General features: G+C 36.2%; 1 protein-coding gene across 6 annotated transcripts in view; it reads right to left on the bottom strand.

Moving 5' to 3' along the window:
• The window catches only part of LOC129749551 (A-kinase anchor protein 9), a 147,346-nt gene that overhangs the window by 103,967 nt on the left and 17,592 nt on the right, over positions 1–25,787 (bottom strand). For 4 of the 6 annotated variants that reach the window (XM_055744552.1, XM_055744553.1, XM_055744554.1 and 1 more), the window contains exons 2-4: positions 11,153–13,933; positions 5,910–6,053; positions 5,461–5,748 (exon numbers count right to left, since the gene is read on the bottom strand). In XM_055744552.1, the coding sequence (XP_055600527.1) occupies positions 5,461–5,748; positions 5,910–6,053; positions 11,153–13,933 (3,213 nt within the window). Of the gene's footprint in view, positions 1–5,460; positions 5,749–5,909; positions 6,054–11,152; positions 13,934–15,363; positions 15,555–25,787 lie in introns of those variants that run through there. The other 2 variants (XM_055744558.1, XM_055744557.1) reach the window with 2 other exon arrangements.

Raw genomic sequence — 25,787 nt, 5'->3', positions numbered from 1 at the left:
TTTCAATAGAGCTGTACATTTTTAACACAATTTCATGAAACTCGTGTAAATAACCATATTTATGTACTGTATGTTTATTCCATTCTATGTGGATAATCTTAATGTTCCTCAACAATTACCTACTGAACTTATTTAACAAAAAGCAATTTGATTTTATGTACTCGGTATACCAATAACAATATTGAAAGTACTTAGCTTTTTCCGTATTCCGACGTCTGTTCAAACCTTTGAGCCATCATCAAGGAGGACAATTTAGTTCCAATTGTTCAGCTGCTTCTATTTTTCGAGCTATTCCGGGAAACAGTGATCTGGTTCTATGATCACCAATTTGGCGTTCGATCCGAATAAAGTTCCAAAAATACTCTTAATTTTCTCTTTCTTGAATTTTGCTGCCAAGAAAAAAAACACACCTGTCCTTCGATTAATGATGCACACAATTCAACCGAAACTTGTTCTGCTCTCTGAAACGCATGTAACAGAAACATTGAGCGAAAATATTTTTCAAATACCCAATTTCCAATCCATGAGTTGTTATTCTGATTCGAGACACACAGGAGGCGTTATGATATATATTCACGAAAGCATAAAATATAAAGTCCTACTAAATGTACAAAAAGATAAAAATTGGTTTCTCGGAATTGAAGTTTTAAGTGGAATAACTGCAGGTCGATACGGTATCCTTTACCATTCGCCAAACGAAAGTGATGCAAATTTTCTGAAGGTTTTGGAAGAAAACTGGCTTGATGAATTTGTTGATTTGTCTAAATTCAACATAATAATCGGAGATTTCAACATTGATTGGTTGAATTCGAATGATTCTTCAAACTTAAAGAATATTATGAACTCGTACTACCTCAAACAGCATGTAAAAGACTACACTCGTATAACACGTACTAGCCAAAAAATGATTGATTTGGTATTCTCGAACTGTGATATCAATGTTTGTGCTGTCAATGATTTTAAAATATCTGACCACGAAACTTTATGTCTGTCTGTTGAAAACAAATGTGATGATGTTGATGATATGTCCATAAGGGTAAAGTGTTGGAAAAACTACTCTCGCGAAAGTCTGCTCGCTTTGCTGAGGGAACGCCTTCAAGAAACAATCTTAAATCGGTCGTTCAAGGATTTGCATGAGAAGGCGGATTGTTTAATAGACCATTTGAAAATATGTGTAAATCAACTGGTAACTGTTAAACATAAAAAAGCCCAACAGTCAAGTAAATGGTATGATATTGAACTTGTTCAAATGAAAAGAAGAAGGGACAAGTCATACAAAATTTTTTGAAATTAAACACAGACTTTTCATGGTTAGTTTACAAAACGTACAGAAATGAATACGCATGTTGCCTGCGGAGGAAAAAACGAGAATTCATTCAGCGTACTATTGATGAAAACAAAGACAACAGTAAAGAGCTGTGGAAAATTCTTAAGAGCCTTATAAATCCAAAAGTATCGAAAACTAAGTTTATCCAGTTTTGCGGCGAAGATGAGCAAGATGAAACTAAAATTGCCAATAAATTTAACGAGTTTTTTGTTCAAAGCATCGAAGATATAAGCAATTCAATAAAGATAGAGCCCGAACCAATACCACTTGGCGGACCTTACACTCAAAACCAGTTTGCCAATTTTTCACCCATCACGCTTGATAATCTGAAAAAAATAGTATGGACAATGGGATCATCTTCTGGTTCAGATGAGGTGAACTGCAGAATATTAAAAGATGGATTTGATGTTATTGGCCAAAATCTTTTGAACCTCATAAACGAGTCACTGTTGACTGGAATTGTTCCCCACTCTTGGAAAAAATCTATGGTTGTTCCAATAGAGAAAGTTAATGGAACATCGAAAGCAGAGGAGTTTCGTCCAATTAACATGCTACCGGTGTACGAGAAAGTTTTGGAGATAGCAGTAAAAGACCAATTGCTTGACTATATTGATATTAATAAATTGCTTGTCCCAGAACAAAGTGGGTATCGCAAATACCACTCTTGTGAAACCGCTCTAAACTTAGTATTGGCAAAATGGAAAGGAAAGCTGGAAAAAAAGCAGAAACTTATCGCAGTATTCCTTGATTTGAAACGAGCATTTGAAACGATTTCACGCACAAATCTGATAAAAACTCTGCGGAAATATGGTATAAAGGAAACAGCTCTCAATTGGTTTCAATCGTATCTAAAATGTCGATATCAATGCACAAAATACGCTACTGTGATATCTAATACCAAAGAAACCATGGTCGGTGTACCCCAGGGAAGTGTTTTAGGACCTTTGCTTTTTATTTTATATATTAACGACATGAAAAGAATTCTTAAACACTGTAATATCAATTTATTTGCTGACGATACTGTGATATTTATTGCTTGTGATAGTGTTAATGTTGCTGTAGAAAAACTGAACTGTGATCTTAGCAACTTAAGCAAATGGCTGGATTTTAAAATGTTGAAACTCAATGTCTCGAAAACAAAATGTGTGATAGTCTCCAACAAGCCTTTAAACTGTGATATTATCAATGTATGTATCGATGGTGAACGTCTGGAAATAGTCAAAGAAATCAAGTATCTTGGTGTCATCATCGACGAAAGATTGAATTTTAAAAGCCACATCAATTATTCTGTTAAGAAAATTGCCAAAAAATTCGGTATTTTGTGTCGTCTTCGTAAAGATTTGTCGCAGTGGAGTCTCATTTACCTGTACAAGGCAATCATATCACCACATTTTGACTTTTGCCCTTCTATAATATGCTTTGCAAACGATCAGCAAATGGCTAGATTACAAAGGCTTCAAAATAAAATTATGAGACTGATTCTAAAGTGTGATCGAAGAACCCCTATACGGGATATGTTGGCTGCATTACATTGGCTTTCAATAAGGCAGAGTTACGTACCATACTATGATCCTGATATTCAAAATAGTAAAAAAAAATTGCACCAGAATATCTACAAGAGAGAATAATCAGAGGAACTGACCTGCATCGTTATGGAACTCGTTTTGCCAGTGAAATAAGAGCTGCATCATTTTTGTTAGCGTCTTCACAGAATTCGCTGTTCTACCAAGGAATAAAATTGTACAACACTTTACCAATGGACATTAAGAGAGAAGAAAACTTGACTAGTTTTAAAAATAAATGTTGGGCGTTCGTGAAAACTAATATAAGTATATAGTTTAAGTTAGTAATTAAACTACTTGATGATGATTATAACAACTGAACAAACGTCTCTGGGCCCCACATGACAAATTAGCAAAAGCAACGCGATCTGGGGCGCGGTAAAACCCTGAAAATGGACTCATGTGTGTGTGGGAAGGGGTTTTACCCTAAAATGTCCCTTTTCTCAGATGGTCCCTGTTCAAAAGTTGAATATAGCAAGCAGCAAATACAAGGAAAAAATAAAAAGGCAATGATGGACGTACATGGGAATAACATTCAGAAAAATGAAGCAAATCAACAGATCAAAAAGTCAAAGAGACATAATTAAAAATATCTTTTAAGATAATCCAGCCCAAGTTCCCATGTACGGGGGATAGTGGAGGGCCATCATCATCATCATCATCAATTTTGCTACCAAACTTATCGATTTATCAAAAGGACGTTTACGCCTAATGACAAATGAAAAATGTCGTAAGTACATCTTCATTAATAAGAACTGAATTAATGTAAATTTCAAGTACATCATCATGTTCTGCAATCAGTTTGACATTAAATTTCGCATTTGCGGGCAAATTTGACCAGCAATCATAAAATAAGAATTAAAAAGGTGTTTCAGAGCTTTAACATCGATTTTCTCAAAACATGGCAAGTGATTCTAACGACCTTATCAAAACAAACTTTAGATTTGTCTTTTGGGCTGCCAAATTTGGGCTCAAGAGAACGAGTTTCTTCGCGCAAAAGTTATTTGTGTTATGCTCCATAATGTTAAAACAACACTAAATTTAAATCCAAATATCTCGGAAACGCGTGAATATTTTTGAGTTAAGTATTTACAAAAATACGCTTGAGTTTAGAAGAAATTAGCTTCATGGTATCTTTTTATATGTGTGAGATATCGAAGAATGTATTCAATAAAATGCAAAAATAAAATTCATTAATATTTTCCAACAAATTTTTTAATCTCACTCAATCACAAACATCTTCCGGCAACTAATAAATAATGTTTTGAACAAATTTGCAAAATCGTTTTGAAATAAATCAACAATTTCAAAAATTATTTTTTCAACTTTGATGAGCCAAACCCAAAAATCACAAAAACAACGACTTCAAAACTGTTCAGTTGTGTCATTCGAATTAAAATGTTACTATTTCACTGACTGAATAATTGCTATTCGCATTTGAAAAAAGTCTTTAAAATCCTATCCTAGAGAATTTGAACTATCTTGCTGTTCAATTGAAAAACTTTCAATTTATGTAAATAGATGGGATTATATTTTTGTAGAATTTTCATTGATTATATTTCGTACAAAGAAAAATGGTTAAACAGATCTAAACTTGAGTTTTCAATCAATATTTCGTGATTCATTTAATATTTCGTGATTTTGTTAAAAATCAATTTTCACAACTGAACGATCATTTTCGATGTAAAGCACTAAAATTTCATCGCGTTCTTTCTGTGGGTATCGACTCTTAGCTCTTGAATGCACTGACGTTTCGAAATTGCGTTTATATGTCGAAATCGACTGAAAAAAGGCAAAATTATTCGACTTTCAAATCGTATTGACTTGAACAAATTGAAAGCTCATCAAAGTTGAAACACAATTTTCGAAATTGCTAATTTGTTTCTATTGTAAGATTACAAAATGTTTTGTTAGATTACAAAATGTGTAGAAATAATTGCGATTTTCCAAAAAAATATTTTCATCGGAAAAAATAAATTTGTTTTGTTTTTTTTTTTAATTTTTCTGCATATCAGCATACACTCGAATAATGTGATAGAAATAGCATTAGTTCTTTTAAAATCTAGGATATTTTTACAACAATTTAATGTGTTTTTATACTTTTAAAGAAATAAATATGTTTTAAAAATATTTTTAGATAATGAAATCCGAAATAAAAAAAATATGCTAAAAAATAATGCCCGCAGACAAGTCAATTTTTTTTTATTTGGCCAGCTGGCTGAAAATGTTGGCCACTCATGGCTTAAATGATTGAAAGATATGCGAATCTATCGACACATTAACACTTATTTAGGGAGGAGGAAAACATCATTAAAGCAATTTAGTCATCAACACAAAACAATGATTCGACCTTACAGATTATAAAATAAGAAGACAAATCATACTCTTTTCGTAGACCATCTACAAAAGCATCATCATGGGAACAGAAAACCCGGTAAAATGAAGGTTAGACTGTATTTGAAAACAACATCCTATGCAATTCTTGCATACAATTTGCATCCAACATTGAACGCAATACTTGCACTCAAGAAAGCCAACCATTCAAAAACCGTTGAACTCCACTAAGCTTACCTGTATCTGAACTTCAAGTTCATGCAGGACGTCTTGCCGGGCCAGGGCCACCTGTTCCTGCAGCCGCCGTTCGTAATCGGCAATGATTTCCTGCAGATCATCAACTGGCTCGGTTCCCGCATCGGTGGTGGTTGTTGAAGTAGTTGGATTAGTCAATGTGCGGTTGTTGGCGGCAGTTAGTAACACACCAAGGGACTGTTTTTCAGACTCAGTCTCAGTCTCATGTGCTGTTGTTGGTGTTAGATGGGATGCAACGTCTTGGCTCACCGGCTGAGCGTTGTTGTTAGACTAATGATAGTGAAAACGTATTCGGAAAGCGTGGGTCACACAATTGAATGAAAATAAAAGTATGAAGAGAAAGTGAATATTAGGGTGGTGATATTATTTTTTTTTTTTGTGTTTAGTCAATGTTTACATGCTACAAAAAATAATTAATTTGGAAATCTTACCATAAACTTTTCGCCTGCTTCCTTCTCTTCGAAGTGCTTGAGACGGATCCGCAGCTGCAATGTATCCTCACTATGTTGAAGCTTCAACTGGCGGATTTTGTTCTGATAGAACTCTCTCAACTCTTCGGGGCCCAAGTGTGAATCCTGGTGAGGAAAGTAACGTAATAGTATGCAGTTAGTGTTGTGTTATGTAAAATGCAAACTTGATCAGGCTTGGTGTGCCATAGTTGCAATCAATTAAAAAAACATAGCTTCCCTTTGAAAGTTTAAATACAGTACACGAAAAAAAGTACTCACTTGCTATCAAAATTACCAAATCCCTTAATTTTTTTTTTCTTTGGAAAAAAAATTTGAAAAAATCAAACCTTAAAATTTATTAAATTATTCATTTCTTTGGGAAATTTTTTTTAAAAAAAATCAAATCCTAAAATTTATTAATTTTGAACTGAAGATATAAAATTTACAAATTAGCATTCAAAATTCGCATTCAATTCTGTATTCTTCCGAGATCATAAAACCCCTTTTTTTAAAGTTCAGAGTTCAGTATAACAAATTCGATAATAATTAAGAACTCAAAATCACGAATGTATTCTAACGACTTTAAATCGAATTTGAAGATATTGGTTTTCGGTATATTTCGATAGCAAAACAACGTTTTAGTCCATGGTCCTTAGACTAGTTCACTTTTCGGATTTTTTCGCAGATCAAAGCCGGACTCATATGGGTTGTTCCTAATGCATTTTCAAGTATTTCTGCCAAATTTGAGAATTATCGATCTAATCTCTGTTCTGCGCAATGAGTTCTTGAGAAAAAAGGCCTTTTTTCTTGAAAATTCTCTTATGAGAGTTCTAGCAAGAAAGATTAAAATCTGCAGTAAATCAGAATTTTTTTTTTCAAAAAATCTTTGCTTGTTAAGAAAGCCCTGTTTATAATCATTCATTTGATGTTTAAAATGTAATTATCACAAGAATAGGAGCAAAGTTATTCAAATATCTATGCATCAGTTATTAAATTATAATTGTGTTTCTATTCAAGTTTTAGAATCATGCAACATGAAAAGCGTGGCATCAGGAGGACTTGCATAACACTTGATCAAAGCGTGCGCTTTTTTCAACTCCTGGCCCAGTCCTGGGGTACTTGATTGAAAAAAATATTTTTGCTCTTGCACAAGTTGGTGTGGAAAAAACTTGTATGAAAAATATTTTATCGATTCAAATTTGTTGCAATCATCTGTAAATAACTTGACCGCTATACTTCCAATTTGTATATTTACATCAAAAGAAAGATAATAAAAAGGGCTAGCTTTCCAAGACAAGCTTTTGTGAAAAATATTTTTTCTGATTTACTGCAGATTTGAAACTTTCAACCTTTAAGTAAAATTTCTGTACAACTTGGTAGTTTATGATTTTTTTGAGCAATTATCTAAAACAGATCTATAAAAATGCTAATAATACCAACCACCATGCATAATAACATTATCGTTTTATATTAACAGTGGCTTGCTAGAGCTCTCATAAGAAAATTTTCAAGGAAAATGGACATTTTTCACAAAAACTCATTGCGTAGAACAGAGGTTAGTTCAATAAGGAACAATCCATGTGTACGGCTTTGATCTGCGAAAAAAAGCCGAAAAGTGAACTAGTCTAATGGTCTTACGTCGTTTGGCATAAAATCATTTGGTATGATGCCGTTTGGCATAAAAGTCGTTTGGTATAATGACCATTTGTCAGAATGGCCGTTTGGCATGATGGTCATTTGGCATAATAGTCGTTTGGGATGAGAAATTTCGTAAGATAACATAAAATATTTTAAAAAATTTAAATACATTTTTTTTCTATTTAACGAGTTTGTAAGTTTATGCATAACCCTAGGAAGGCCCCGTGTTTCTAGGATTATACAAAGCTAGAGACAATCCTCTAGCCTAGTCCGCAACGCGAAGCGTAAGCGTACTGTAGGGATGAGATGAAGGATATGCAGAAAATAAACCAAATGTAATTAAAAATAAAATAAAATATAAGTTGTATTCAGCAACACTGAAGATAAATAAAATTAAAAAAAAAATCTATGGCAACGTTTGCTATTTTGGCAACACTACACGCAAAATAATCCGCACGTCGTGGCTACGTGAAAAAGTACATAATTTTAATCCAATTGATTTTCACGTAGCTAGTACCATTAAACCATGTGAACGCATCTCAATAGGAATTCGCACGCTATGAACTTCAGCTACAATTTACGTGAATTTTAAGTATGTTCGACACGGTGCGATTATGAAAAAGGCATGAAATAAATTTGGTTTCGAAATTAAATTTGGGTCGATTTTCTAGTTGCTCTTTCTTTTTTTGTAATAAATAACAATGAAACTATATTTATAAATATAAATTTATTTTCAAAATTATTTAACATTCAGACACAATCACTATCACAATTATTATGAAATTTATGGATGGAGTACACGAAACTGGCATTCATTTCTTTTAGGTTTGTTTCAGTTTCGATCACGTTGACTTGCCTAAAAAAATATTGAGAAATAAGATACCGAAACATATTTCAAAAGATATCTTTAATCGAACTTGCCAAAATGCAAAGGGTAGTCTACCGAATATGACGAAACTTTGAGCGCCAGAAATCACGGCCACGGTTCCAGGTATCCGGAAATCCACGAGATTTCCAAAAAAACAAACACAAAACGTTCAACACGATTTTTCAAAATTGTAAATAAAAGCTACTGACTGATGGCAGCTTCTATTTTTATTAGAATTTAATAACACACGCTCGAGAAAAAGTACTGTAAGCCATCCACTTAGACTTTACGTGAAATTCATGAGTCAATTATGTGGAAGTAAAGTAGTTACTACCAGGGCTTCCGTTATACACTGTGTTTACTACAAGACACACGTAGAATCGATATTATGCAGCAAAATCTTAGTTTACGTGAAAAATCCCGTATAAATAATTTCTTTATTATTTTGGGTGTAGACAAACAAACAACGTGTCTAAATGAATCTCTGAATTGAGATTCGTAAAATCAAGACAAAATGGCGTGGTTGGTAGAATAAGCACGAATAGCGCACATATTTAAGGTTGCTGCTGCTGATTGTTTTGATTTGGCTCTCCGATGAAATAAGACGAAATTGACTATAGAAGCGCAGATTTTCAAAGTTGCTTCTGCTGATTGTTTTGATTTGGCTTTCCGATGGAATAAGACGAAATTGACTATAGAAGCGCATATTTTCAAGGTTGCTTCTGCTGATTGTTTTGATTTGGTCTTCCGGTGGAATAAGACGGAATTGACTATAGAAGCGCAGATTTTTAAGGCTGCTGCTGCTAATTACTTTGATTTGGGCTTCCGGTGGAATAAGACGGAATTGTTCTGTTATGTTTGTTATGATTTGGCCTTCCGGTGGACAAAGACGGAATGGATTTTGAAGTGCAGATTTTTAGGCAGCTTCTGCTGACTTCCGGTGGAAAAAACGGAATTGGCTTAATAAGCACAGATTTTTGATTGGGTGTTATGATTGGGACTTTCGGTAGATAAAGACGGAATGGCTATGGAAGCGCAGATTTTCAGTACTGTTGCGGCTGTATGTTTGTTATGATTTGACCATCCTGTGGAAAAGACGGAACGGATTTGAAAGCGCAGATTTTCAGGCAGCTTTTGCTGATTGTTTGCTTTGATTTGGCCTTTCGGTGGAAAAGATGGAATTGGCTTTAGAAGCGCAGATTTTCAGGCAGCTGTTGTTGATTGTCGGCTTCGATTTGGCCTTCCGGTGTTTGTTTTGATTTGGCTCTCTAATGGAAAAAGACAGGATTAGCTTAAGAAGCGCAGATTTCTAAGGTTGCTGCTTCTGAATTTTTGAATTTGGATTTTGAAGGCTACTGCTGCTGATTATTTGTATTGAATTAGCCTTCTAGTTGGGTAGGCTGTTTCTAAGAATACTATCGAAATATTCCAGCTCTGGTAAATAGAGACAGAGTGACAAGAAAAGCACAGTTTTAGAAAGCTGTTGCTAAGAATGTTTTTTTTTTGCGGATTGTTCCGGCTCCGGTAAACAGAAGCAGAGTGACAGGAAAAGCACAAATTGAGAAGGCATTTGTGAAGAATATTTTCGGATGGGATGAAGAATATGCAGAAAGTAAATGAAATTTTAAGATTTGAAAAGCTTTTGCAGAGAATGGAATGTAGAATTGAGATGAGGGATATTTGGGATATAAAATTTTGTATATTTGAAAAAAAAAAAAACAAAAGTCTATAAATTAAAGATTCTATTGCGTAAAGCGTTGAGAAAGAATTGGAGATGAGATGAAGGATAAGCAGAAATTTGATAAAATTTGTAAAATTGAGAACGAATATATGGAATATGGAATAAAAATTAAGGATATTTGGTGAAAAACATTTTGTTCTAGAGGAAAAAAGGCGACGCATAAAAAGTTTTAATTGAGAATAGAGATGAGAAGGAATGTGAGGATGAGATGAAGGATATGCAGAAAATAAATTAAATTTAAATACAATAAAATATTAGTTGTATTCGGCAACACTGAAGAAAAATAAAATTTTAAAAAACTCTATTGCAACACTAGCCAAACAAACAAAATTCTTGTGAGCGAAAGACGTATCTAAGTAAATCTCTGAATTGAGATTCGTAAAATCACGACACATATATCATTTTAGTTCGAACGCGAAACGCGAGGAGGTTTCCTCGAAGTTTTGATCCATCATTTTAGGACGGCCCCGTCTTTCTAGGTTTATTCAAAGCCCTAGAAAAGCCTCGTGTTTCTAGGTTTACAATAACCTAGGGACAATGTATACATCACCTTTTACTTTATGACAAATGACCATTATACCAAACGTCCATTATGCCAAATGACCATTATGCTTTACAACTTGTATGACAAACGGCTTTATGCCAAATAACTTCATGATAATTGGTTTAAAATGTTAGTCAATTGATGTTTATCATAATATCAATCAATACCAAAAAAACACAATTATCTTATTTTGCTTACAATGAAATAATTTAATGAAAAACTTGATTATCTACTCTGCATTCAAAATTAAAAATCAATACCTAACTAAAAATGCAATATGCAATGTAATTCAAAATATGTAGTTAAGGTGTTATTTATAAATTGAAAACGCTTCAATTTGTATCGAGGTTTATTGAGTCGTGCACTTTCACTTGGAATCAACTGCAAACTAAGATTTATCGAAACATGAAAGGAGAAAAAGAAATATAACCAACCTTTTCTGATTCCACCACAACCACTTCCATCACCTCATCCGCACTACCTTCGGTGGTATCGATCGTGGTGGGAGTGATCTTCCGATGAGTCGGGCTAAGATAGATATCATCTTTTAGCTTTCGCTTGGGACTGCCATGCTTTGATTGATAGCCGCCGTTCTCTTCCGGAAAATCTTCCTGATCCGATATATCCGACGCGGTGTCGTCAGACATTCTTCTACTGTGCTGGGAAAATACCTCTTCCGAGTATTGTTTTTGCAGCTCGGCGCATGTTTTTTCGTAATAGGTGCGAAGATCAGTCATTTCCTGCTGATGGCGTGCTTCGAGTTCCTTTCGAAGATCCATAACTTCCGTTGATCCGCTTTTTACATTGGACAACATTTGCCTTAGGCGACTCACTTCGGTTTCGTGGTCACTTTTCTCCGATTCTAGGCGTTCTTGAAAAATTTTGATTTCATCATCATGCGTCTCTTTTTGTTTATCAAGTTCCTGTTTTATATATTCGTCGAATTTTCGCTGGACCATGTTGAACAGCCTCAGTTCCTCTGGGATCAGATATTTCCTGAACTGTTCCAACTGTTTGGTCAAGGTGGTAGTTGGGTGGAGCGGATTTTGATCGCTGTAATCGATATCCAAATCGATGTCTAGCTGTCGTTCCCGAGAATTTCTGTTGGAACGCTCTTCATACAGATCAGGAAAATCGGATAAGGCATCATCAGTTTCGCTCACCAGATCGATGGATATTTCAGATATTCTCTGGCCAGTACTTTCCTGATCCCGTGGCATCCACTGAACTTTTTGTTTTATTGCCTCGACATTATCCGCCACCTGTTTACGCAATTGGTTTACTTCAGTTGCCAGGCGTAGTCCTTCAGCTTCCAAACGGTCGCGAGCTTGGTTTGACTCCTGCAACTTCTCAGCCAAAACAATTATCCATTGGTTTTGTTCGTTGATATTGTTGTGCAGTTCTTTACTGGAAACAACATCTTCGTTCAGTGGACGATATTCAGTGGAGTTGGTAGCGATACTCGTTGAATCCTTGAGCGATTCTCTTCGAGAAAATCCTTCCAGCATAATGTCCTTGGTAGTGATAAGCTCCCGCAGTTCTTTGATTTCATTGGTCATAGCTTGAAACATGTTCAAGCTGACAACACTATCGAAATCGTAGGATTTGTTGAACGACAAAGAATCCGGTATGTTTTCTTTGTTGTCCTCGTATATAGTGCTCCCGATACTAAGTTGTTTGTGAAGAACTTTTTCCTCCAAAATTTTACGGATTTCTTTTCCTTTTTCGATAACAGCACTTGAAGGACCGGGCTCATCTTCACCACTTAATTTATTTTCTATTAGATTGGGGTTATTCAAATTATTTTCCGATTCTTCTGATATATCTTCTAACGCTTCCTTGAAATCTGTTACTTTTTCCATTTGTTTCACTGTCACTGGTTTATCATCTTCGGTTTTATCACTAGGCACTTCTAAATCGTGTTGAGTTTTCACTTCTTCAAAGGATTTGCTAGATGAGAGGATTTTTTCCCTTAAGCTATCAGAGATATTACTATCAGTAGAATGTTGTTCCCCTTCATTGGCGAATAGTTCTTCTGGTAAACTAGCCATTTTGGGACCCGCTGCTGATGTTTCAATCGAATGATTCGATACGAGAATCTCATCAATTGAGTTATCATTTTCGGAACTTAGATCTTTGGCTTTCGAGTTTTCTTCATCAACCGATTTGATAAAACCGAGACTCGTAAATGGTGCTTTGCCTCCCGAACCCCCAGGAGCGTCTGGTATCTCAACGCTTTTGCTTCTTGTTTGTGCAGGTTTTAAAGCTGAATTTGCTGCGTCTAAATCACTCATTTTTGACCTGAACTGTTCTTCACTTTGTGAGCTACGATCGTAATTATCACTCATCACTCTATCACTTTCCGTGTCACGAGCAAGCTCTGAAATATCATTAGTCGTGTTGAGACTGTTATCACCACTGTTATCATGCACTGCTGACTGCTTTTGAATTTTTTTCAGAGAATTAAGGCTCACTTTACTATTATTGATCAACACATCATCTTCGTTCAACGGTGATAGCTCTTTTGGTTTGTGAACGATTTGATTCAAATTGGGATTAGACTTCGTCAAAATTTCTTCATTTTCACTGTTTGAGGCTTTCCCTAAATCCTCCACCTCCGAAGATTCAATTTCATTTAGTATTTGATCCAACGAATCTACATCATTATTTTGATGTAGCAACTTTTTCTTGTTGGTCACTTTAAAACTTCCCCCCTGAGATTCATCTCCATCACTTAACGGTTGAAAATGTTGAGCGATAGCATCTGCTGAAAGCTGGAGTTCATCGATATCGAACTCTCCTCTTCCTCCCGAGCCACTTGGAACAAAATCCGTTTCATCACCAATGTCAAACAGTTGCCTTTTCCGGTCAGCGCCTGTCGGTTGACTGCTAGTAGTAGGTTTAATCGCCCCGATATCCAAGGGGGGTAACGCTTCTGAGACACTGCTACTGTCTCTGGCACTGCTGTCCTCGTCCTGCTTACTACTACCATCGATCGCCTCGATTTCTTCCATAATCTCTAGGCTGTCTTCATTGTGGCTGGCACTGCTACTGGCAACACTTGCACTACTGGCACTAAGGCTACCAATAACTTCGTCCTCGAGGGCAAATCGCACCGATGACTGGTGCCTGGAGCGCCCCGAGCTTGATGCGGAAGATTTGCTGCCACTGGTGCCAGCCTTGGGTCCCGTAAATTGTGCCGAACTAGCGGAAACCTGAAAGCAGCACAGAATGACAAAAATACCGGGTTAGTTATGCTTGTTCTAAGTCGTTTATTTCAAGCTGCCATATGAATGGGATGGTGAGGGCGTAAACTTAAATACGACACTACCTATGCACGCGTCTTGGTCATCGACATTCAAAACAGATGTTATGGAGAGTCAGGAGAACATATGCTTCACATTGGACCGTTGTAAAAGATATGGACAATTTGTCAACATACATGCCTGAACAAACCATTTGTAAATTTTACATTATGTGAAAAGTTTTTTTTTGAATATGCCAAGAAGTGTTTTTCCTTAAAATGTTTTTCAAACTATCTAGGCACATCGGAAGCTACAAAAATATTTGTTGTTTGCGAAACAGTTAATCCAACAAATCGAAATGTGCACGCATCACGCTCGATTCTACACGACAATCCTTCAACTATCGCTTTTCTTTGCCTAAGCACAACAGAAGCAACAAAAAATTAGGCATTTCCCATCCTTCGCGTTTACTCGAACTATAAATAAGCTGAACTAGCCTTATAGGTTCCTCGATAAGCGAAGAAACGCCAAGTGTAGGATATATAGGTCATAGTACAAAGCAACAGAAGCAAAGCAAATTGCGATGTATAACCTTTGATCACAACAAAACTGAAATTTCGCAAATGGGCCCAAATCGAACGATGAACATAATTTACATTTCCCTTTTTTTAGGGACTGACGGACTGAAGGTTGTAGGGAATGGGCTTGTTATATTGCCTTTTGTAACAGGAGTTAGAACTTTGCCAATCAGCCAAACCACCAGTAAAGAAAGGAATTTTGCTGCGAGTCTTCTTTGCTTACTATCATCACAGCCGGAATGTTTAGTGGCAACCGCAAATATTTCTACTGCTGGATTTATTTAGCTACATCACCAAACATTACACAGTTTGTTTAATCGATAGCGAGCGCGCTTTCGAGCGCACGAAAAAACAAAGACTAATTTAGTGCTAATCGTAGGCCACCAAATGAATTACGAAGCCATTAATTAGCAGGCAGTTTTATGATCTTCTATCCCATTACAAACACTATCTGCTGTGGCAAATGTGTTATTGAATCTCGAGAATTGGATATTATCGAAAAAAATGAGGTTGAACTAAAATTTTCGTTGTGATTACAGTTAACTTTATGCCAAAAAAAATTGAATGCGATTTTTCAATCAATCGTAGTATTTCTAACGGAAAGTTATCACATGGAAAATTTTCATCTGCTTCTTAACAGGCCGACAGGGAAACGAAGAAACTCTCAAAAGATAAATAATCTATTATCTATCTAACATTGCATAACTTATTTTCCCTGCGGAAACACTCGTTCAAACGGATGTTTAAAATTCATACAATTTAAACACCTTACGAAATGGTTTGTGAAGCGGCCGAGTAAAAAAAAATAAACCCAAAACTAACCCAAGACGTCCGTCGTGTCTGCTCTGCGGCTAGATTCGAAAAAAACGCAGCTGATCAGCAGCACCACGCACCAACACGACCTACTTAATCGACACTTGTTCTATACCGAGCAGCGAAAGATCACTCACGCGGAAGCACGCACGACTGCAGTCACAGGCGGCTGCATACAGAGCACGGTAGCACGATGTGCACGATTCGACATCGCAAGAAGCACTGCTGCTGTTGGCTCTGTCTGTCTGTGGTTTGGTTTGGCGGACTAGAATTGAAGACCTACGGGTAGATTCGTTTTTATGTCTGGTAGCAGTTTCGTGATGAAGATGCACCAACTATGTAGTGAACACAACATTTAATCGATCTAATTTTTATTCTTATATTCTCTAGAAAATGATGAAAAAAAAAATTTCAAACTGCCAATGAACTTTTTTCATAGTGGTTTTGGTTAACAATCGGTGGCATTGAGTTGCACCATAGCATAATAGAATGCCTCATTTTAGTACGGGAAAAAGGAAATAGTTTCCTGATCATCATGGTGTCCCAAGTCCCAAAATTGCCTAATTTCTGGGAATCTTGAAGCTTAATATTCTAATGATAAATGAAGTTTTTAAATATGGACTTGTGTACGGGATTAACTAAAAAATAAGTTTAAAAGATCCACCAAGGCAATTTAAAATATGTTTTTCAGACAATACTCAGCTACAACAATTCAGTTTTTCGTTATTCAAAGTCTAAGAAAAAAATCCGAAAAAACATGCTTTGAAAAAAACACTGTAGATCAGCTACGGAATGCTAAAAAAAATAAACTTAATGTCCAAGAAAGCTGAAGTTAGAAGCTATACGTTGCAAGGATATATTTTTTGATTTTTTTTTTAAATCAAAACCGCAAAAAATGTAAATAAATAATGTAAAAACCGTACTTCTCAATCAATGGACCGTAAAAATGGTTTACAGGGTGGCCACAGAACCGGGAAAACCGGGAAAACCGGGAAAAAACCGGGAATTGAAAATCGAACCGGGAAAACCGGGAAAAAAACCTGGATTTCAGACCCAAAACCGGGAAAATTCACAAAAGGAAACCGAAATTCAGTTTTGGTTCTAAGACCAGGGATTCAACCCAAAATTCAAAATTCAATTTCCAAGCCGGAATTCAACAGTTCAAAAATGTGTATGAAGAATACCATAAGCTAGGAAATTTTATAACTGCTCACTGATTTCTCTTCAACTACTCCTAAATTGAAATTAACTAATTTTACCTGAACCTAGAGTTCAAAACAACCTCGAAGAATGGGATGAGAATTCAAAAAGGGCGACATATCCAAATACACAGTTTGATTTTTTTTTCTGCTAGCTCTAGTTTTAGAGATTTAAGGGTTAACTAAAGATTTTTTAGCCACATTTTAGCACTTTTCCAAGATACTCAAATCGTAAGTTTCGAATCAAATATCAACTTTTACGAAGATCGCGAATAGTTGAAACTTTGACGCGTACTTTAAGTTTATTTTTCACTGTCTGGTAAAATATGAGTATTTAAGGATATTTTGAATTTTTTTTAAATTAATCAAATATTTTTTTAAAAGTATAAGTCAATAAAAATTTGAAGTCTTCAACAAAGCTGTAAATAGAATTTAAATATTTGATATCTTTAGCTCATAAATGTTACGCAACACACTTGCTAGAGAATTTGGTAATTTCATGAAATGTTTTTGCAAAGGTTATATACATTAATAAATTCTCTGGCTATGCATAACGGTTTTTTGAGATTTTTTATTCTCATCTTACAATTACCCAGCTTTTAAATAAACAGGTAAAAACGCTAAAATTAAAAAAAAATATATAACGTTTATATAACATCGAATATCTTTTCCAGGGTACAAGTTAGGTTTATGCTTTGTTCACATGAATTGTACTGCAAGAATCAAGAAATATTTTTCATTTAAATTTATATTTTTTGGAACTTCCAGTACAACTCTGGCGATTTTTGAATGAAAAATTTTGTTTCCCATACAAATTTCCATACAAAATCAAAACTCCTTGCGCTGATTCCGGACTGGATGGATCGCTTCCAAAATTTGTATTGCTGTTTCTGGCAGCAAAAACAACCATAAAAAGTTATGGGAGATGAAAAAATTTAGAAATTTAAAATTTCAAAATTTTTAAAGTTTTTAATGTAATCTGCATTTTATAACTTAGCTCATAATTTCTGAAAATTGTTGAGTCTTTACCTTATTTATCCACTTTTCAACTTGTTTTTTACAAAAATTCTTAAAGTTCATTTTAGCTTAGCATGTATTTGAAGAAATTTATAAGATTTGTTTTGCTGATACAGTGGTTGTTTCCAAGCAAACATTACAAAATACGTTATAACTCTATTATTAACCGGAACAGTTCTAATTTTCATAATTTTACCCCGAGAAATCGACTCAACATTAAAATATATGTTGAACAATTAACTGTTACTTTTTCACTGAAATCAAATCCGCATTTTTTGCATAACAAAGCTCATCTTCTACTGAATGAAAAATGAAAACGTTGAGAGTTTTTTTTATTGAAATATTTTTAATGCCGAAAAATAGATCTTTTTTCAATAATTTTAATTGTTAAAATAATGACGAATTCAGTTTATTTCAATTATAAATATAGTTTGCAATGTTTGACTGTTGCTAAAAATATTAAAAAAAAAATTCGAACCCAAATATGGAGTCATATGCAGTAGAGATTTAAAAATGTTTTTTCAAAACTTTTTATGGCTACTTCAAAAAATCACATTGTTCCTTTTTCAACTTCTTTTAAAATTTTCAATTCTACTCGAACTCAAAACCCATGAATCTTGCAAGTTCAGATTTTTTAAATAATAGTATAGGTAGTTTAACTCAAGTATCAGTTAATTTTAACTTCAAAATTTAATTTTACTAAGCTTTGAAAATCAAAAATATTAATGTGTCTTATTTTTGTTAATTTATGATACTTTTTTTTTATTTAGGACCTTTTTTGTCATTCGGATCCAATGATACTTTTGATTTTATTAAAATAAAGCTAGATATCATAATTTTTAATTCCTTTTGTAAGTTCTTTTCTATATTCATTTCAAAACTCAAATTCCTTAGTTTATAATAAAAAAAAACAATTGGTGAATCTGAATTGAATAAATGTTTTAAATTTTGTCTATATCTTAAACTTTGATATGTTGTTGAATAATCCTCAAAACTGTTTAATAAAGATTGTAACTTGTTGCCCATATTTTTTTTAACTTTTGAAGTCAGAATTCATGATGCAGTAACAATGTTTGGTGAATGGTTTCTTATCAGTTATTCATTGCAAAAAGCTATTTCTTTAGCACTAGTCGTAAATTTATCCAAAAGGGTCTTGCCGAGTTGAATCATTACATAGGTTGCTGAAAAAATCGAGTTTCAAAATTCATTCATTTACCTACATTAATTGGCATGTCAATGACTATGCCATTGACTGAAAATTTGTGATGAAGTATTCGATAATGTTTTCAGTGTCTAAAACAATTATAATAACGACTGAAAAATTGAATCAGGTTCTTTTTTTTCAAATATTGAGTTTTTCAATATTTAAAAAATCTGTTCTGAATTGTAAAGAGTATATTTTGAAAACTAAACCTAAACCAAAGACAAGTTCTTCGGAAAATGGTAGGGTCAACTAAAGTTATCATGAACAAAGATCATTCTTTTTTGTTTTTATATATGTTCATAATTACCGAGGTAAATATGGGGTAGTAATAAACACTGTTAAGATATATGTTACGTAAAAATTTTTAGTGTTGGCAATATTTCTAGAAGAATCTAAACATTGCGTTTAGATAAGATTTGTGGTCTTAACAAATTTACCCTTTATTAGTCGGGGATTTTTGTATTCACAAAGCAACACGGAATATTGTCCATACAGATTTTAGAGACTGATAAAGTTATGAATAACGGTTTATTTTCAGATCTTGATAGTTGTTGGTATTTTAAGCATTACAGATGAGTTCAGATAATCAAACAATGCCTGAACACAAGTGTCCATAATTGCCCCGTCTTCTGAAAAACATGGGCAATCATAAACAGTCCTCTGTGAATCAATATGACAAATCTTTAGCAGAAATTTGTATTACACTTGAAGATATATTTATCACTGACTTAAAAAAAAACAATATTTTTATTGAATTTATTGGGACAAGGGAGTTACATGATTGAACGCACTCAAAACAATTTTAGATCCTAGAGACGTAGATTTTGTTAGCTGTAGTAACACAATTGATATCTATAACACATAAAAAAATTGTAAACATGATTTGAAACCCTATAACGATTTTGTGTAGGATGTTTTTTCTATCATATTCATAAACGTTTTAAAAACCTTAAAACAGAAACGATTTCGTCTAAGTGTTCAATTTTCTTAAGTCTTATGAAACAACCAAATCAATGAAAGAAGTTGAAAATTTTGCTATATGCCGACGAAAATAGACAATCAAAGTCTGGAAAACCTTGAATTTCTGTCCGGGAAAACCGGGAATTTCAAAATTGAAAAGTTGTGGCCACCCTGGGTTTAGGTCATACCAGATAAATTTTGAAAAGAGGATTAAAAAGTTGACGTAATTTGGCACATTTTTGCGTTTTTAGATTGTCAAAATACAAAACATCGAATTTATGACGAATTTTCAAATGTAGCTGTTTTAGAACTTTTTGTAAATATGTAATTTTTGCAGATTTTCTTGCACTAAAATACAACTTTGCACTGGGTTTTGAGTATATTAACCAGTGATTGAAATCCTAAACCATTTTCTTATCAGAGGCATTCAAAATACACACTTTGAGGCCTCGTATAGTAATACAGGAGACGATACATATACATTCATTCAAACCTCCCCCCATGAGGAGGATCTGCTCCGAGAGACACTATCCGTTCGCTGCTCAGAACTCTCTCAACGTTCGGTCGCTACATGATGCATGAAATAGACGAGGCACACATACTCATTTACATTATTGAATTTGATGGACTCAAGCCGATATCTGCGTTGAGGAGAACATCTTCAACCTCGCCGCAAAGGTTGAGGCAACAACGACAACAACCGAACTTATTGCATTGCATAGGCCCGCAACGTATGGAGCAAGGAGAGGGTGGGAAAAGAAACGAAAAAACTAGCTGCCTGCGTGCGGTTGCTGTGCAATAATAGCAATAGCAGAAAAACCTCGGGTATTCGATCCAGGCACAAACGAGGAGACTCGGGTTTGCTCTGCCTTTTGAATTCGGTTCCGTCAAGAATGTAACAGGAGATGAGTGAGAGCCATTCGTTTGGTTTTTTGGATTCGCTGCCTCGAATGTATTGCTTCTTGAAGGCGGGCCATGTGAGAGCGTATGCATCATCGGTTTTGTCGTTTTCGCTGCCTCAAAGCAACCTTTGCTTCCGAGTAAAGTGTTGAGCGAGAGATGGTTGATCAATTCATGCTCAGCAAAATTCAATCACTGATATTAACTCAAGATTTCCACTATAAATTTAAACTCACCAGAAATCCAATTTTATACAGCTAGAGTCAATGTGAATTTTGTTGATTTCAATGTATGACATATCAAAAAATTGTACAATTCAAAATAGTATTTTCAGAAAGAATTGAAGGTATTGATTGGTGGAAAGGTCAAAACTTCGAATACCCGGGATTAATTCAGGTGTGCTGGATTATTTTGGTCAAGAAATATGTATTTGGTACCATGTTAACGCCTTGGAAATTCTAAGATCACTAAATCAAAAATTAGAATTGCATTAAGGTCACTAAAAGTGAATTTCTTGGACCGCCAATTAGAATAATGTTATGCTATCCGATGGAGCTTGATGGACTAGACGGCTAGCAGTATTATTGGTATGATTTGCAATTGAATCTGAAGTTGAGATGAGCAGGAATTTTGGCGGTGGTATATTATTGAGCTGGTGATTTTTTTTGCAAAACCGGAAGAGCTTTCTGCAGCGTAAACTCCAACAAAACTGTGTTGGAAAACTACCTCGACATGATGAATATGGGCCTTAATAAACCTGGAAAATCAATGTTGAGTTTTAATTTGGTATTAACTACAAGATTTCATCTACAACTTGAAACTGAAAAACGTGTGGTTTATTGTAAAGTTTTTGAAGTTGTTTTTGTAATTTTTTGAAATCCAACCTGTTTTTTCTGATTCAAAATAAACCCAGAATGTTTGTTTCATAATTTCATGTCATTTAAATGAAGAAAGTAAGTAGTTTGGTGAAGAATTTTAGCTCAAATATTTAATTCCTTAATTCTAGAAAAGCAATAATAATAAAAGAATAAACTCTCTTTTAAAACCTTTGAAAACCTTTGGAATTCTAGAAAACTCCTTAAAATGCAGTTATCTATTCAAATAAATCGTAGGAGCATTATTATTCACTTTTACACAGAAAATTTTTCTTATTTAATTTTTGGCATTTCGGCGAGTTGTGAAAATTCAAGGTAGAATATTTAGAAAGAACATGAAAGTATTATACACCGAAAAAATTCTTCTCATGAACGCTACGTGAAAATGTACATAGATTTTTGCCACCATGAAAATCACGTAAAACCTACGTGAATTTCAGGTAGCAAACAGTGCTCGCAAACAAATTGTAAAAGAAAATTTTGATGATTTTCAATCATTTTTATTTACACAAGCAAAACACATAGTGGTATTTCGCTCACTGTATGTGTACATATTTATGCGCTTTGGATTTACCACAACAACATGTTAATAACATGTATTCAAACAAAACAATATTGAACACCCTGTAGGAATGTACTGTAGACTGAGTCTATTTGGGGTCATTCTTGAATTTCTCAAACCCTGGGGTCTAAAAACCTTCATTTTAATTAAATGTTTTTTGTAGTAATTTATAAATTCTTTTGAGGGAATCTTCCAGTGAACAACTTTGTCGAAAATCATAACTTATGTCTTTTGGCATTAAAAAAAATAAATTCAACTGACATCACTGCTGAGTGCCTAGCGAGGTATGTCATGACTTCTTTTTATGCAATTTTTTGTTTTTCAATGCTATTTGGCTGGCAAATGGTCATATCACCTCTTATTCACAACTCCTATCTCAACCTCCCCGTGGTACCGGCTGGGATGCGAGTAACCTAAGCGGGGATCGAGAAGGTGGCCGCACGCGTCTGTTCTACAGGTCAGGGGCGGAGTGCAACAACAACCGAGTGTCTGTTCTTCAGGTAAAGGGCGGCACAAGCAGCGTCTGTCTGGCAGCAAGCAGCTGAATTCAAGAAATGTGGCTCCCGCCAGCTTAGTCCAAGATGGCAGCTCCATCACAGGATAGGGACCTCAGGCTAACAACCTATTGCTCCCGATTTATTAAATTGTTAAAACTGGGACAAGAAATGACTGAATTAGAACTTTGGCAACGACTTTTAGCATGAAAACACGGACCAGAATTGGAACTTGGAAGGTTTTGACCCTTGCATGGCTCAAATTGCTAGAGAAGCTAGCCGCCTCACGCTAGAGTTATTGGGACTGAGCGAAGTCCGTTGGCCTAACTCTGGAGAACACAAGACACAGTCTGGGCAAGTACTGCTTTACTCTGGCATACGAGGAGAACCCGCTACTCGGGGACAAGGAGTTGGTTTCTTGTTAAGCCCGCAGATGGGAACCGATAAACGAAAGAATAATCGTAGCCAGATTTAGAACACGGATTAGAAACCTTGCAATGGTCCAATGTTATGCGCCAACTGACGTTGCCGATTTGCAGGAGAAAGAGCAGTTTTACAGTCGTGGTTGAGTGGTTGAGAAAATTCCGAAGGGTGACATTCAAATCCACTTAAGCGACTTCAACGCAAAGATTGGCTCCGATAATCAGGACTTTGAGCGCATCATGGGGCGCCATGGTCTAGGACAGATGAGCGAAAACAGAGAGCTGTTTGTAGAATTTTGTGGCAACAACAACTCCCCCCATCGACCAGCACATAAGGTCACTTGGGTATCCCGAGATGGCCGAACAGAAAAACAAATTGACCACATCTGCATCAGCCGAAAATGGAGGAGGAGCCTTCTTGATGTCCGCAACAAACGAAGCGAAGACATTGCATCTGACCATCACCTCGTCCTTGGCGAGATACGACTGAGAGTTGCGCGTGTCCAATGGCGCGAGGAGAAAGTCGGGTGTCGATACGACGTCCGCCGGTTGGAGAATCCAGAGGTGAAAAGGGCATACGTTGAACAGCTAAAATCCCGAGCCTCGGAATTGCCGACAGACGGAACAGTTGAAGAACAGTGGAGTGGAATCAAGAATGCTTTTATCACGACGAGCCATGGTACTCTCGGTAAAGTTCGTGGAAGAAGAAGTGAATGGATGTCGGATGAGGATGGTCGATGATCGGAGAAAGGCGAAAGTCGGAATTGAGCAGGCATGTACCGGGTCAGTCAAAGCAACCGCCCGCTTACGATATGCGGAGCTGAAAAAGGCAGTTAAACGAGCTTGTAGACGAGACAAAAGAGCCTGGACAAACTCCCTAGCCGAAGAGGGAGAAAGAGCCGTCGCCAATGGAGATATCCGATTACTTTATGACATTTCTCGCCGCCTCAGTGGTGCAAGGACTAATGCAAGAATGCCGCAGAAAGATTGAGCAGGTCAGTTACTGACCGATCGAACAGATCAGCTCAAACGATGGACTTAGCACTTCGAACAACTCTTCCGAGTCATGAATAGCGATGACCAACAGAATCCGCAGCTCGAAGCGCCAACAGTAAGTCGCATAAATGGCGTCAACTCGGAAGCGCCTTCGCTGGCTGAAACAGAAGCGGCAATCAAAAACATGAAATCCAACAAAGCACCTGGGATCGATTGCATCCCTGCTGAAATGCTGAAAGCCGACCCTGCCCTGTCAGCACAAATGTTGCATCGTCTTTTCGCTGACATCTGGGATACTGCAACATTCCCGGCCGACTGGATGCTGGGTATCCTCGTAAAGGTCCCGAAGAAAGGAGACCTGACAGAGTGCGGTAACTGGCGAGGCATAACGTTGATCTGTACAACCCTCAAAGTACTCTACAAAGTGATCCTGAACACGATCCAGGAGAAAATCGACGCTACACTCCGACGCAACAAGCTGGATTCCGATCCGGACGATCATGTGTGGACCACATCACAACGTTACGAATCATACTGGAACAAATCAACGAATTCCAGGACTCTCTTCTCAGCATTTGACCGACTTAACCATGAAAACATCTGGGCGGCTCTAAGGCGACGAGGGGTCCTAGAGAAACTAGTCCATCTCATCGAAGCACAATACGAGGCATTTTCGTGCAAGGTCTTGCACGACGGTGTCTTGTCCGAACCAATCCCGGTAACTGCTGGAGTGAGACAAGGATGTATTCTATCACCGCTACTTTTTCTAATCGTAATGGATGAGATTCTGACTGGATCGATTGACTGTGTACCGAACCGAGGATTGCCATGGAATCCTTCAACAATGGAGACACTGAACGACCTTGACCTGGCTGACGATATTGTTTTGCTCGCCCAAACACAACCGGACATGCAGAGCAAACTCGACGACCTCACCGAAAGTTCCAAGGCAGCAGGTCACAAAGTCAATGTCGGAAAGACCAAGTCGATGGAGATCAACACAGGAAATCCCTCCAGTTTCATGGTAGCTGGGCATCAAGTTGAGAAAGTGGAGTGCTTCCAGTATCTTGGTAGCCAGATAACGCCTGATGGTGGTACCAGAAAAGACATCGAAACCCGGATCAGAAAGGCCCGTTTTGCATTTGCGAGTCTCCGAAACATCTCCGAATCTTCAACTCAAACGTCAAATCCGTATTGCTGTACGGGTGACGCGTAAACTGCAAGTATTTGTAAACCGCTGTTTGCGGAATATCATCCGCGCTTGGTGGCCTGGCAACTGGATGTCGAATGAGGAACTACATTGCCGGTGTCATCAAAGGGCGCTAGAAATCGAGATTCGGGAGCGTAAGTGGATATGAATTGGGCACACGCTGCGAAAAGATGAAAACGAAATTTGCAGAGAGGCGCTAGATTGGAATCCAGAATGAAGATCATCGAAGAAGAGGCAGACCCAGAAACTCGTGGCGGCGAAGCCTAGCCGCTGAAATCCGAACTGTCGACGAGAATCTTGACTGGAACCAGGTGAAGACGCTGGCTCCGGATCGTCAACAGTGGAGGTCTTTTACCACAGCCCTATGCACCGGAGGATCGGCGCGGGATAATTAAGTAAGTAAGTACTGTTTGTTGAACATAAAATATTATTTTTATATGGAAACATTCGTTCATAATTCTACAGAAATCGCATTTTTAGGTTCATGCATGAAATATTGTACGTCGTGTAACTTTTGATCCCAAAGATAGAACTTTTCAAAAACTTCAGACATGCTAACTTTATATTTCAACAATCACTCTGTAAAATTTCAGT

The sequence above is a fragment of the Uranotaenia lowii genome, chromosome 2 (genome assembly GCF_029784155.1).
Source record: "Uranotaenia lowii strain MFRU-FL chromosome 2, ASM2978415v1, whole genome shotgun sequence".
In the NCBI taxonomy this organism is placed as follows: Eukaryota; Metazoa; Arthropoda; class Insecta; order Diptera; family Culicidae; genus Uranotaenia; species Uranotaenia lowii.
This window is presented reverse-complemented; position numbering and strand designations above follow the sequence as displayed.